Genomic DNA, 16,076 nt, shown 5'->3' on the forward strand with positions numbered 1-16,076 from the left:
TAGTCAGGTGCTCGCTTCTACAGAGAATGACATTTACAAAGAATGAACATGGGACTCAGCGCACATTTATTACCTGTCTGATAAATACTCAGGCCAGTACCCAGCCTACTGAAAGTAGTCAAACTCAGGATTATGTTTGGCTATAAAGGTCAGTAAGAACCCTAGTATTCTGAGGTAGGTTTTCATTTTAGAAAAGATCCTAAACAGGCAGTTGATGATTCATACTACCTAAGTGTTAAGAACAATACCATTTGTTTTTTCTAAAGAAAAAAAAAGTCTCTACTGGTTCAAAAACTTGTGAGCTGGAAAACTGTACGTTCAACTTATGAGGCTCGTTTGAAAACCTCAGCGTTCCTTACCTGCCCAACTCTCCCTGGATGCTTCAAAGCCAAGCCTCCACTAGAGACGGCGGCAGCCACATTCCCTTCGTGGTCCACAACCACAGCGCCCACGGTGTCCAAAGGGCCTGAGTCGTTCTCCTGTGGGGCAGAAGGGGCCAGGGCATTCACTAAGCACAGTGCACGACAGTGACACGACCACACAGCACTTTCAGGACAATCGTGACACGGCAAAATCTGAGCTTATCCTTAGCTGGAACATTCAGCAACCTCCTAAAATGATCTATCATCAAGTTGACACTTAAATCTGGTTCAAGTCAAAACTTATTTTCCAGTGAAAGATCCTGAGCCAAGGGTGTATGGTTGCTTTTCTTGAATAAGAAGCCTAACATGCCTTTCAAAGGAAGGAAGAAAATAACAATATAAATTGTAGTATATCACTGTATCGCCTTAATCTCAAGAATTCAGTTCATGACTAAGAATCTGTACAGGAAAAGATTATGGTATAAGTGAACTAATAAATGTCCTTATTTATATTTTTTTAATATTATGTAAAATTTTATAAAAGTAATATATTCATCATAATAAATGAAGAGAGTGACATTCAGTCTTGAACTAGACCATGCTAGAGTTTTCTTTACAATTTCTTCCTTGTGAGACACTTGATGGCAAACTCCCTTCCTTGCTATGTTAATAATATGGTTGCCACTCATACGGCAGAAAACTGCACATTCCTGGGAGCCATCTTTGTGTTTCTGGGTCTTGCTCCAGGCCTCACATGCTTAAGGCATTTCACACATATTGACCACAAGAAGTTGTCTCTTGCCTCGAAGATTTCTGGGTCACCTGTGTGAGGCTGACAAACTTTACATTGCTGGATAAAAATCAGAAGGAGAGGAAGTGGAAACAAAATTTCATGGAAAATTACCTTTTTAGTATATTAAAGGAGGGCTATTGTAGGTCTTCAGGTTCATTATGGTCATGGTGGTATATATTTTTAAACTCAGGCACTGATGCCCCAGAACCTGAGAACCCCATCCTCACCCATATCCCTAAGTCTGTATGAAAGAGTCAGGGACAACCCCATGTTCAAAGAGACTTCTGGTCCATGGACTCTACTTTGAGAAACAAGGTCTGATACCATCCCATAGGTCATGATCAGCCAAATGTCTACTCTACTCATTCTAAGGCAAATAATTTTATAGGCACAAATCTGCTCAAGGAGAAACTTAAACCACCTAAGACCAACATTATGTCAGCATAAAAGATTTAAGCTCTGTCTTGTTCCACTACCAATCGGCAGCATATCACCATGACCATACCACCATGAAGATACTACAAAGTATTTTAAAACATGACCTTATCAATCTTACTTGTTCTTTTAGAAACAGACTACTCTCCTACAAATAAAAAGGCATTGTAGAATAGCCTTCCTCAAAAACAGCAACAACAAAGTCAGGAAAGGGTATTCTTTATTAGTTCTTTTTTATTAACTGTGACTGCTGATCCTACTCAAACATTCTATAAAACAGAATTTTACTGAGGGGACACATAACATATACATAATGATATGCATTATCTGTAAAAACAATTCTCAGCATTCCTATCAGGATATCGTGACTTTAAATTTTATCCCTTTGAACCTTACTGTACAAAGACATGGAAAGATTATACATAAATGGATTTACTATAACCTGTTTTTCAAAAATGAAACATCAAGCAAAAGATAGAGAATTCTGTTACAAATTAAGCTAAATATTCCTAATGGCTTGCAACACCTGCAAGAATCAGAATTACTTCATAAAATATTCAAAAATTAGTTGATAGATTTCACATACTGAAATGCAAACTGAAAGATGATGAAGTAATATTTAAGCGTTTTTATGAAGTGCGGGTAAACTGAATGAAAGACAGACAGTGGTATTTTGGCTATAATAATTTCACAGAGCTCGTTTGTATGGAAAAGAAACCTTAGAAAGTTTAAAAAACATACAATGACTGTTATTATATAGAGCTACCATTATACTCTTACACTCCATAAATACTTAGAAGTATATGCGCCACATAGATACACACGGACCTAATGTCCTTGACTGAAATACATTAGTTGCATTAATTTTTTTGATAAAATTGTTACTAAAAAGCAATGGCATAAATTATAGTTGTCAGAATAAGCACATGTATATAAAGTTGACACAGAGATCCCATGTGTCATGGAAAAGACAAATAAAACTTTCTGCAAGTAACCAATGATCTAGTAATCTCTGTTGAACTTAACGTCAAAAGTTTTCATTTTTCTCGCTCCAAATTGGAGATGGCTTTTACGTAGTTATTGTAAGAATTAAATAAAGTAACACATATAAACTAATAAATCCCTTAGAACAAAGTGTAGGTACTCTCCACATGAAAATTAAGTCTCTAACCTGCACTTTAACTCTGAAACCTGCCAAGAGACACCATCTATCAGTTACTCATTAATGTGGGCTTTCTTCTGTATATGTGTGTGTGTGTGTGCATGATAACCCACTTCAGTCATGTCTGACTCTGTGTGATTCTACGGACCATAGCCTACCAAGTTCCTCCATCCATGGGATTCTTGGACGGAATCCCATGAATACTGGAGTAGGTTGCCATTTCCTCCTACAGGGTTTCTTCTGTACAGAATTACTCAAGTATCAAATAGCTAAAATACAAGAATAATATCTCGAGTGGAAAAGTACATCCTGAATCTGATGTATGGTGAGATTATCCTAATATAATAATAAAGACAGAAATACATTTTAATTTTAAGATACCAAGTCTTCCCAAGGCACCCTTGTTAGGCTAGTGAGTAGCATTATAATTGGCCTGAGCTTCCAGAGAAACACAGCTGACTTAACACCTTCCGTGACAGCACAGTAAGTCCAATATAAAGTTTTCCCACCTTCGAGCATCCGAAAGATGCAATGATAGATCCGGGTATAGGAAACCTAGGCTGGGCTCCACATCTGGCTCCTAAAACCAGTCCCCTACAATAGCAGGGCTTCTGTGGGCTCAGAGTATATCAGCTATGTGTATAAATGAAGGAGAAGTTAGCCAGAATTATCTGCTTTCATGTGTTTGGCTTGGCTGAAACCAAGGAAAATGTGGATATAAGAATTCCCAATGGCTTTGCTCTTCTCTCTTCAGAAAATCCCCCTTCTGATGTCCAATACTACAAATGATGTTTCTGTAAAGCTACAGTCAAGATGTCTATTTTTAAATAATCCTTTATTCTTTGCTTAATATACATTAAAATCTTTGCAGCACTACACATATTAGTGCCAAACATATCTACAACACAGAAAAAAGTTTATTTTGCAAAAATCTTTGCTATTAATTCCCTAAATCAATCACCAAAAGTAAACAGAAACATTTTCAGCTCAAAACAAAAATAAAGTGTGTTAACCATGCTTTTAGGGGGCTTTAATATATCTGAATTACAGCTTTAATTATAAATTCATATCATAACAAAGTTCCAGAGGATTACCTAAAAATTCCAGTCTCTCAAAAGTAGCAAAGGACAATGTTTTCCAACTGGCAGAACTCCTATACAGAGTTCTGGGGCTGCAACATTAAAGGTAGAAAATGCAGTGATTTTAATCCCAGTGTTTTGTTTCATTTTTTAATAATCTTACAAATAATGTACTATGGGTTTGTTTTCTTCCAAGTGGAACCATTTGGGAGCCTCAGTGTACATGTTGAATGAGCATGTGTAAGTAATGGTAGAGATCAGATGAACATACTCATGACTTAGATTATTACACGACTGAACTACAATGGAAGCGTTGTTGCTGCTGTTGTTTAGTCGCTAAGTTGTGTCCAACTCTTTGTGAACCCCATGGACTGTAGCCCACCAGGCTCTTCTGTCCATGGGCTCTCTCAGGCAAGAATAGTGGAGTGGGTTGCCATTTCCTTCTCCAGGGGATCTTCCTGACCCAGGGATCAAACCCACAACTCCAGCATTGGCAGCAGGTGGGTTCTTTACTACTGAGCCATCTGGGAAGCCACAATGGACGCTTTACAAAGCTTGAAAACATTTTTATTCTTATTCATATGTTGTTTAATTAATAGTATTTAATTTGAACTCATAATGAATAGCAACCTATATACTGGAGTCAAAATCAAAATTGAGGAATTTAAGAAAGATGATAATTCTGACAAGTTCCTTATAATATTAACTAGATTATTAAACTGCATTCATTTGATCAAAACACTTATAGAATACATCTCAATGACTTAAAATCAGTGTAAAAATATAATCATGAATATATCTAATTTGGCTTCCTGTGTTTCTGGAATAAATATTAATCACAATTTTTAAATGCTAACTCAAAAAACTTTAACTAAAAATTAAATATACACACCTCGCTATGACTCAGCAACTATACCCCCAAGTATTTACCCAGAACTGAAAAACTGAAACTGTTAGTTGCTGAGTTGTGTCCGACTCTTTGTGACCCCATGAGCTGTAGCCCACCAGACTTCTCTGTCCACGGGATTTCCCAGGCAATAACACTTCCCGACTCAGGGATCGAACCCAGGTCTCCTGTATTGCAGGCAGATTCTTTACCAACTGAGCTACGAGGGAAGCCTATTTACCCCAAGAGAAAGCAAAATACACATGACAAAAGACTTGTCAAAAGTGTTTATAACACCTTAGTCAAACTGCAATAGTCGAAACCTGGAAATAATCCAAACGTCTATCAGGCGGGGAATGGGCACACAAGCTGTGACAGTGGCAGCAATGGAAGGCTGCACAGGAGTGAAAGGGACGAGTGACACGCGCAACGACGTGGGTGATTGTTTAGATGTGTGCTGAGCAAAAGATGCTGGAAATAATCCAAACGTCTATCAGGCGGGGAATGGGCACACAAGCTGTGACAGGGGCAGCAGTCGAAGGCTGCACAGGAGTGAAAGGGACGAGTGACACGCGCAACGACGTGGGTGATTGTTTAGATGTGTGCTGAGCAAAAGATGCTGGCCACGGCACAGCACACAACATGTGATCCCATTTACCTGAAGTTTTACTTACAACAGGTAAAACCATGGTGAAAAAGAATCAGAAAAATAGTTGTCTTGGGAGGGAGGTGTGGATTCTGAAGGGGTATAAAGAAATTTTCTAGCATAGTAGCAATGTCAGATCTTGTTACATGGATGTATACACATATCAAAATTCATCAAATTATACACTTAAGATTATGTGTGTTTCACTGTTTTACCTTAATCAAATCAACAGCTGATGTATCTATTTTTGAGTATACAACACAGGTTTTGAAATGTCAGATCATGATCAAATCCTTCAACTTTTTCCTAATAGAATAACACATCTATATTTATATAACATTTAATACACATCTGATTGCAATTGTAAAGGGGGGGTGATGGAAAATATGGAAGAGATGGTAAAATGAATGAAAATCTAATGTACTCCCAACTGGAAAGAATAGAGAAGTGAAAATATTTAAAGAGAAAATGGCTCAAATTTCCCCACAATGGATGAAAAATAAGAATCCAGATCTCCAGAAATCCAGAGAAAAAGGAAAGGAGCCAGAGAAAAAGGAAAGGAGCCAGAGAGAAAGGAAAGCTTACTACAGTGGAGTGACAGCAGAATTCCCAACATTCCAATGGGAGCCAGAAGGCAGTGTGGTATATTTTCAGAAAAAAATAACTATAAACCTAGAACCTAACAAAATCACATTTTAGGAACAAAAATAAAACAAATACATTTATAAATCAATAAAATGTGTTTACCACCAAGAGACCTGCACTTAATGAAGTCCTAAAGGGTCACTGTAGTTAATAGTACAAAATGACCTCCTTCTAATACTCTCTACCACCTACTCATGAGCATACCTAATATTCTTTCCTTAGCTCTACTTTATCTTTTTTCCATAACATGTATCTTCTAAAATATACAATTTACTTTCATAATACTTAAACTACCAAATTCCTCCAGAAGACTAGAAGCTCCACAACGGCAGTAATCTTTGTATGTTTTACTCACTAGTATAAGCAAAGCACCCAGAAAAGGACTTGACACCTCTTAAGTACTCAAAAAATATTTGTTGAATGGGTGAACAAATAAACAAATGAATAATATACTTTAAGAAAAAGGAAAATAACTGCTGTTATCTAAGTGTGCCCTTCCAAAATTTCACCATTGCAATCCTAACCCCCACAGTGATGGTATTTGGAGGTAGGGCATCAAAAAATGATGAGGTCATGAAGGCAGAGCCCACATGAATGAAATATACCATTGTAGAAGAAGCCCAAGAAGTTTCCACGCCCCTTCTAGCATGTAAGGTTATAGCAAAAAGATGGCCATCTAGGAAGGAGGTCCTCATCAGATACCAAATCTGCCTATGCCTTGATGTTGGACTTCCCAGCCTCCAGAACTGTGATAAATACATTCCTATTGTTCGTAAGCCATCTGGTCGCTTGTATTTTGTTATAGCAGTCTGAAAGGACTAAGGCAATAATCCAAGAAGGAAAAGGACACTCAGGAATGAAACGAGGAATAGGCAAACAAATACAATGGCAAAGATGCATGTAGATCAAAATTAATATTGTCTTCAAAAATAATAATAGTGTGTTATTGGGCTTCCTTGGTGGCTCAGTGGTAAAGAATCTGCCTGTCAATGCAGGAGACGTGGGTTCAATTCCTGGTCCGGGAAGATCTTGCATTCCAAGGAGCAAGTAAGTCCATGTGCCACAACTATTGAGCCTGCATTCTAGAGCCTAGGAGCTGCAACTACCGAAGCCCACAGCAAGAGAAGCAGCGGCAATGAGACACCTGCACGCCACGACTGAAGAGCAGCCCCGCTCTCCACAACTAGAGAAAAGCACAAGTAGCAGTGAAGACCCAGCACAACCAAAAAAGTAAGTACAATTATAAAAAAATAATAATAATTGCGTATTATTAGAAGATCAAGGTGGGGTTTAAAATATGTTTTCACAGATACACCTGAAAAACAAGGACATGAAAAAGCTGAGAGCAAAAGGACAGGGAGAAGAAGAGAGGCATCCAGTAGGGACCAACCCAAATAATGGAACTATATTAACATCAAGAACATCCGTTTTGAGACAAAAAGTTAATAGGACTAAAGGATGTCTACATGGCAAATACTGAAAGTTTAGATAAGCCAGGGCAATATAATAATTCTAAATCTGTATGTACCTAAAATTAAAAACAGCCTCAAATGTACATAAAGCAAAAACAGAGCAACATGGAGAAAGCCATCATATTTCATAATGAGATATTTTAACACATTTTTGTTAACCATGAATAAGGAAAATGACTAAAAATAAGCAAACAAACAAAAATCAGTAAGAAATAAAAGATCTGGGGACTTCCCTGGTGGTACAGTGGATAGGAATCCACTGGCCAATGCACGGGTTCAATACCTGGTCCAGGAAGACTCCACAGGCCATGGAACTAAGTCAGTCTGACACTACTTCTGAGACCCCACTCTAGCGACTGCAAGCCGCAACTCCTCAGCTCGCGCTCTAGAGCCCAGGCTCTGCAACAAGAGGACCACTGCAATGAGGAGCCCACGCACCACCAGGCAGAACGGCCCCTGCTCGCGGCAACCAGAGAAAGCCCAAGTGCAGCTGCGAAGACACAGCACAGCCACAAATAAATAAACAAAAGTTTTAAAAAGAAAAGGTCTGAATGGCACGTTAAAAGGCTTAACTTTAGGCATTCACAGAATTTTGCTCCAATTAGAGTGAAAGCATTGTTTTCAAACACAAATGAGTATTTTTAAAAATTGACCACACATTAATCCATAAACTGCTGCTGCTGCTAAGTCACTTCAGTCATGTCTGACTCTATGTGACCCCATAGACGGAAGCCCACCAGGCTCCCCCATTCCTGGGATTCTCCAGGCAAGAACACTGGAGTGGGTTGCCATTTCCTTCTCCAGTATGTGAAAGTGAAAAGTGAAAGTGAAGTCGCTCAGTCGTGTCTGACCCTTAGCGACCCCACGGACTGCAGCCTACCAGGCTCCTCTATCCATGGGATTTTCTAGGCAAGAGTACTGGAGTGGCTTGCCATTGCCTTCTCCGAATCCATAAACTAAATCACAACAAATTTCAAGAAACAATATCAAACAGAAAACACTCTCTGACTACAATACAATTAAGTTAGGAATCAATAAAGGTAAATTAAAAAATTTTTAAAAGAAAAAAGCACTGCTCAATAACTTATGGCTCAAATAAGAAATCTAAATAGAAACAAAAATACTAAATAATCAGTGATAATAAAAAATATTACATTTCAGGGAATTCCCTGGAAGTCCAAGGGTTAGGACTTTGCACTTTCACTGCCAAGAGCCCAGGTTCAATCCCTGGTCAGGGAACTAAGATCTCTCACAAGCTACATGACCAAAAAGAAACAGACATATAAAACATTGCATTTTAAAACTTTTGAGAGATGAGATAAAAGTGGCAATGAGAGGGAAATTAATACCCAAAGTATTGACATTAAACAAGAAACAAAATAGTAAGCTAAGTGTCCAACTAAACAAGTTAGAAAGGGAACAAGATAAACACAAAGAGAAAAAACAGAAGATGAAAGAGGAATGAACACTAAATGGAAAGATCCAAAAAGGCAATGAAATAAACAAACAGGAGAAAGAAGGGCAAAGCCAGTTCTGTGACTGAACTACTTGTTGAATGGACAAACTGAATGAATGAAATTGAAAAGACAAGGATTTTCTCCAGGCACTAAAGTTCAGCAGGGCCCAACCCTCCCACCGTCTCCTCCGGGTTGGCAGGGTGGGGGAGGCTTGGCTCTTGGCAGTAACAGAAGACACTATCAGATGTCACACTGCCTCTCCTATCCCTGCCCCACAGAGAAAGACCACCCTTCTCTAAGTCCCAAGGTCTCGGAAACTCCAGAAGAGGTCTCCTGAATCGCCTCCCAGACACACAGGGGCCCTGGCCCTAATAGCACAGCCTAAACCCTGCAGCTCTCCCCTCTCTGGAAGCCTCTTTATACACTGGCTTGTTCTAGGCTCCTCTGTGGCTTGTCTTGCCCCTCATGCACCTGTAGGCAGCAACAAACCAAGTGTCATGACACTTTTTAATTGCACCTCATCAATAACTCAAACTTTCTGTCCTCTGAAACTGCCTTTTCCTCAGTTTTTATGCATGATCCAGGCTCAGCCTCTCCAAAGCAGTTTTCCTCTAACTTCTCATATTTCTCTGATTATTTTATATTTCAATCTTCCCTAAATATAATGCTTTTGTACATCACTCCTAAACTAGTTCTGTCCCAAGAGCACATCCTTAAACAACTGCTGAGAAATCTTTCTCTGGCCCCATAATAACCAAACGAAAGCCCAGACTCATTTCTCACAATGTGGAAGTGATCTGTATTTCAGGAGGCTGTGCATGCCCTTTGGTCCACTGTTCAAAACAAACTTCTAAGGCTTTTCCCATGAAACACGAAGCCTCTCACTTTATCCACAAAGAGATGATATGTCTTTATATTGGACACACACCCCACCATTCGCTGTTTTCTTCCGGTAACACTTCTTAACCACCTTCCCATCCCCTAGATCAACCATCTGGCACCAGATCACACTCCTCGCATTTGACTAACCAGTTCGGTTTCTTTAATTCCAGATAGCTTTTCTAAAAGCTCTAAATAATTAGTATTCATACAATATTTTAGTTTTAACTATTTTAGCTTTTACTTTTTCCACTGGAGAGCCGGGCATCCTTCACTGTCTTAAACTCAATCATTGCTGTCTGGGAAACAAGTTCAAGGGAGAAGGAGGAAATCGAGATTATTTGGCAGTTTCCCCTCCTAGAGGCACATATATGAAAGGACGTCAACCACAAAGGTGGTGCAACATGCTACCAGCACACACACTAATAGGCTATGAACATCATTACCTGGGCAGATTAAAAACACACAAATAAATGAGCTAAGACTCTGCTAATTAAACAGACAGCAACAAAGTCTCTTTAACAAGAGCAGGCAACCTTTTTCAATTTAGTTGTCCAATTTGGCTCTTTCCAGGAACACCTGGCCATGGTCTGGACCTCTGGTCTCACTTTCATTTCAGAGCTTACATGTACCTTCTCTGGATAAAATTACACTTTTTCTTTTAAATACCAGAGCTCCACTGGCCTTTGAACTGACTCTTAAAGCAGTGGGGAATAACAGATAAAGGACTCAAAGGTAACTTGGACAATCTGGAGTCTATTCCTGCCAACGAAATACCATGACAACTGGGATGGGTCATTTAACCTGGATTTAAATTCCACCCTCTTCAGACTTTAGAACAATATTTGACACTGACTTTAGTAACAAAGTAATAAGTTACTTCATGTGATATGAAGTTATTTTAAGTACAGCAGTATTCATCTGACCATATGAGTATACTCACAAAAATAGAAATCATTATTTAAAATCATAAATACACAACTGAAGATCAGCATATTAAAAAGCAAAAGGGAGGCAAAAATGCCCATATACTTATTTTCCTTTTGTTCCCCAATAGATTAAAATCTTACTAGAAATTAGAGATAAATCAAAGCATTACAAAGAATAAGAAGGAGTTAAGTATAGTTTAGGATGTAAAATACAATCTAAACTAATTATGATAGTACTAAATCTCAGAAATTCTGAAGCCATTCAAATTAACTCCAATGATGTTTTCAGAGACTCCCAACACTCTAAAGCCTATGTTTAATGCAAATAGCCACAGGACAGGCCCCACTCACACATATTTCAAAATATTCTCATTTTGCTTCCAAGTACAGTCAGTGCAAATAGATGTTCAGGGGGGACTCTGGCTGTGGACTTATTTCCTCTATGGCCTATTTCACTTTGCCAAATTCTGTGAACATTTGAATCCTTTCAACTGCTGTGCCCCCATGGGGGATTACAGACGTCCAAAACCAGAGTTTGGTTTGACCAGAACAGTTTGTCAGAAGTTGGCGCACTGTAGTTTGGGTTTTGCACACCAAAAATTGGATCATGCACTGCTGTTCACGCCACCTCTCTAGAAGGTCTCACACGTTCACACTACCAGCCCAGTTGCCGTGAGCATTTGGGTTTGAAAACACTGTTCTGCAGAAACTCTGTAGTGCAACCAGCTTACCCACTCACAGGCTTCTTCTAAACTTAGGACTTTCTCTTTCTCTCTTCAGTCATGTAAGCCCTACTCTTTAACCAAGACCTTAGACCCAAAGACTAAAAGTATTAGTCGCTCAGTCATATCCAGCTCTTTGCGACCCCACGGACTATAGCCTGCCAGGCTCCTCTGTCCATGGGATTTCCCAGGCAAAAATACTGGAATGGGTAGCCATTCCTTTCTCCAGGGGATCTTCCCACCCCAGGGACTGAACCCGGATCTCCCACATTGCAGGCAAATTCTTTACTGTCTGAGCCACCAGGGAAGGCCCAGCTTAAACTCTAGCTCTTCCTAAAGCCTACTATGTGCTTAGAGTGACTTTCTCCATCCTGCTAATCCCTGCACCTCTGACGGATGGTTTCATTCTTCTGCCACATACCAAATGAGTTTGATATGAGTTTCCTTTATTGCTTAATTCCTCTGGATCACATAAAATGGTCAGGGCCTCTCAATGTATTCCCTAAAACCTGCTTGAAAACCTGTGTATAAATAGTACTCAATAAATGTTTGCTGGTGATAATGATGAGGTCAAGGTAAAATAGGTCCTGCAAAGAAAAGCTAAAGATCCCAAGAGGCCATGACCTCCGGTGGACACGCCACTCAAAGCCTGTGCACTCCTCCAGGTCAGTTACTGGTGAGTTCCTCAAAGTTTCAGATGATACCAATCGGTGAAGCAGTGAAAATGGAGCACTGCCTATCTCGTGAGCAAAAAACATAAAATGACCACAGAAGAGATGACAACACTTGTAAAATGAAAATGCTCTCGATGTGGGGGGAGGGGGAAAGCACAATCACAAGCTTCATAGAGACTTCTTAGCTTGCAAGGCAATCCTCATTTCCATTCCATCCCCTATCGCTCCTTGGAAAATCACACAACCAAAATAAACAAGGGCTAGGAAATTGGTAAGAATTTTTGTGGTGGTGAAGGTTCATTCTTTTTCCTAGGGGGAGGGGAAAAAAAAGACATGTTCTAAGAGTACATTTGTAAAACAGGCATTTTTACCTGCATAACAGAAGTGGGAATTGGTCATATTTCTCTAGATGGCTAGATGGGCACGCCCCCTGGTGGACACTTCCTGACTCAACTCTGGAGTGGTTGGTTGCTTCTGAACTATTAGTTCCCTACAAGCACTTCCTTCACTTACTGAATAATATTATTAGTCTATTTCCAGACAACCTAACTTTTCTTTCATTACATCCCCAATACAAGCTTACTGTTAAAAATGAGGTATAGTTTTGGACTAACGGTATGTTTGAAGCATTAGAAAGAAGATTCAAAATTATAAGACTTGAAGAAAATAACAGATGCATTGCTCTCTCAAAATTTATAGTAGAATCATTGATTGTAGATGTTTAAATCAGTAATGTTAATTGAGTAAAGGTATTTTTCAAGGCACTGTGATAGGAATTAAAAACAAATGCTCATGCCTGTATATGCCTACATGAATAACATAAAATAACCACACACATCAATCTCAAAATGGCAAAGGCAGTAGATAATTCAACAAGCACTTATTGAGTGCCCATTACATGTACTAAATAGAAGAAAGGAATTTGTTTTAATCTGGGTAGCATTTAAGTTGGTCCTTAAAGAAGGGCTTGGATTACAATTTCAGTAGGCAAAGTGGCAGGTATTCCATTATTAATTATCATTTATTCCACAAAGAGAAAGAGACATGAGCAAAACTTAGAATTGAGAACTTTCAGCAAATTCATAAAAAATCAAATGCAGAGATGTAATTGGTAGTGGGGCGGGGGGGATTATTCCAGGAGAGAAATAATGGAAAAGTAGGTTGGGTACAGGTTTACAAAGTCAAGCTAAAAACACTGGGTTTTAATCTACAGATAGCAAAGATTCTATTAAAGTTTCTTCCAAGAGAAGGACAAGACCAATGCAGGTATTTTTAAAGAAATGTATATTGGGATAATACACGGACTTAAAGAGGAATGGGGAAAGTCCAGAAGCAGGAAGGCCAGATACTGCAACCATCCAGTCATCAAGGAAAAAATGGTATAGATTTAAGAGTGGTAAGCATGTCAAAAAGAAGCAACCAAAATAAAACAAAATGAAAAATAATACCTATATTCATCATCAATTGTTTAATGAGCACTTAATATATATATTATATAATATGAGGTTAAAAGATGCTTGTTTCTTGGAATGAAAGCTATGAGACATCTAGAGAGCATATTAAAAAGCAAAGATATCATTTTGCCAACAAAGGTTCATATGGTCAAAGCTCTGGTTTTTCCAGTAGACATGCATATGGATGTGAGAGTTGGACCATCCTTTAAGAAGGCTGAGTGCTAAAGAATTGATGCTTTTGAATTGCGGAGCTGGAGAAGAGTCTTGAGAGTTCCTTGGACAGCAAGGAGATCAAACCAATCAATCCTAAAGGAAATCAACCCTGAATGTGTATTGGAAGGACTGATGCTGAAGTTGAAGCGCCCTGATGCGAAGAGCTGACTCACTGGAAAAGACCCTGATGCTGGGAAATATTAAGGGCAGGAGGAGAAGGGGGTGACAGAGAACGAGATGGTTGGACAGCATCACCTACTCAGTGGACATGAGTTTGAGCAAACATCAAGCAACAGTGAAGGACAGGGAAGCCTGGTGTGCTGCAGTCCAGGGGGTGGCAAAGAGTCGGACACAACTCGGTGACTGAACCACCAACAGTGCATGCCAAACTAGGAAACCGCGGCGACCGAGACAGACAGAGTCCCTGTCCTCCTGGAATGTGTGTTGCAGTGGAAGAGAGACGCCAAACAAGCACCCTCAGGCATGACCGCTCCAAAGACAGGTGGGAGGGGGAAAGGCAAAAGTTCCGGGATCTGGAATCACAGCACAAAGGCCCAGGCTCCCGCAGCATCTTGACAGTGTGACCTCCTGAGAGTAAAAGAACAAAAGACTGGAAAGAAAGACAGGCACCTGCTCCTATCAAGTCCTGGGGGGTCTGTTAAGGGGCTGCACTTTATTTCTAAGTGCAGCTGGAAGTGACTGAAGAGTTTAAACAGGGTCATGACAAAATCAAATTGCACTTTTAAGTGATTCCGTGAAAGCTGTGTATAGAACTGACTGGAAGGGGCAGCAGCAGATAGATTGGGATGCTACCACAGTCATGCAGGAGACTGATGAACCTTGACGCTAGACTTGCTGAGCTAAGCTAGACATGAGACATGTAATAAGCAACTGGAAAAGTCAGGGCACGAAAGTGGGATAGAAATAAAAATTTGGATTCATTCAGTCAAACACAGTTTCATGGGCACTGTGTCTGGTGCCTGTTGAAAAAGAGACAATGACCTGGAGACAAATTCTGGAACAAGGTGAAAGGAGAGAAGAACTCTAGTCTTCCTGGAGGAGAGTTAAATGAGTAGGAGTGGACACGAACTTAATGCAGTCATGTAACTACCAACTCCTCTAAAACATTCTATGTTCACGGAAGAAATGATTACTGAGCAGGTGCTTTTCTAGGCCCACTGTGACATATTAGGCAGAAAAAGCAATGAGTCTCAAATTCTGCCCCAATACCTTACACATTCCTGCAGGTTTTCATTTAGTAAATTGAGAGTAGAACCTAAGAACCTTCTACCAGTAGATTTAAAACTACCCAGATGGGGATTTCCCCGGTGGCCCAGCAGTTTAGACTGCACGCTTCCAATGCAGGTGGCGAGGGTTCGATCCCTGGTCAGGGACATGCTACACAGTACAGCCGAAAGGAAACAAAGACAAGCACACTACGCGGATGAAGACAGCAGTTAGCCAGGTTGAGCATACACCGAATAAAGAATCTCTCAATGAGAGGATCAAGAGGTTTGGACAAGCTCTGTTTTGCCAGTGAGAATACATTAGAGAAGTGTCACACAGAAAGACGGCAGTCAGCTGGTAGCACGTGCTGCCTGTGTGACTGATGTCCAGAGCGGCCCCACGTCTGCCCTGGGCCTCTGGACTGGCCCACATCAGACCTTGACCAGATCTTCTCTGGTCAGACCTCTCCTGGTCTTCTGTACCCATCTCAGCCAGCACCACTGCCTCCACCCTTCGAGTAATCCCAGCCTCGGCTCTTCAATAGTTTCTGGCCTGCGACTTTTTATTCAGAATGTTCTAGGCTGATTACGGAAGATGTGGGCCAGTCAGGACTTTGAAGACTCCAGTTTTCCTTCATCTTAATTAAGCAGTGGGTCTTATCTTCTGATCTTAAAGCATCCCTGACATTGATCTATGTGTGTGTATCTGAGACAGTGCATACACATTTGTCTTTTCATGTGCTGGTTTATTCTGCTGGCCTTAACACATGTGTATATTGGCTAAACACACGTTAACACCACTACATCTGTGACAGGTCAACTCAGGTCATTAGCACATGGGGATACAGTATGAGGACATATTTAAAAATTCTGACTTAGAATCTCATGCTGTTAACATCATGGTCTGAACCAATTCCCAGATAGGAAGACATCTATGAAATTCCATTCACTGGAGGAATTTCCTTTTAGGAAAGCTATAATATGACAATTTGTACATTACATACAAGATCAGATAAGATTATCCCAATGATAATGAAGGAAT

At 39.9% G+C, this 16,076-nt stretch overlaps 1 protein-coding gene across 6 annotated transcripts in view; it reads right to left on the reverse strand.

The window, feature by feature from the left end:
* Positions 1-16,076, reverse strand: part of TASP1 (taspase 1) — a 257,475-nt gene that overhangs the window by 146,604 nt on the left and 94,795 nt on the right. For 5 of the 6 annotated variants that reach the window (XR_008686015.2, XM_055426597.2, XM_055426587.2 and 2 more), the window contains exon 9: positions 360-479. The exons of the other annotated variant lie outside the window; for it this stretch is intronic. Coding sequence is in view for 4 of the 5 variants with exons in the window: in XM_055426597.2 (XP_055282572.2) it covers positions 360-479 (120 nt within the window). In the remaining variant the exon portion in view is untranslated. The remainder of the gene's footprint in view (positions 1-359; positions 480-16,076) is intronic. 6 annotated transcript variants of the gene reach the window in all.

The sequence above is a fragment of the Moschus berezovskii genome, chromosome 15 (genome assembly GCF_049115385.1).
Source record: "Moschus berezovskii isolate FMDL1 chromosome 15, NW_MosBer_1.0, whole genome shotgun sequence".
NCBI lineage: Eukaryota > Metazoa > Chordata > Mammalia > Artiodactyla > Moschidae > Moschus > Moschus berezovskii.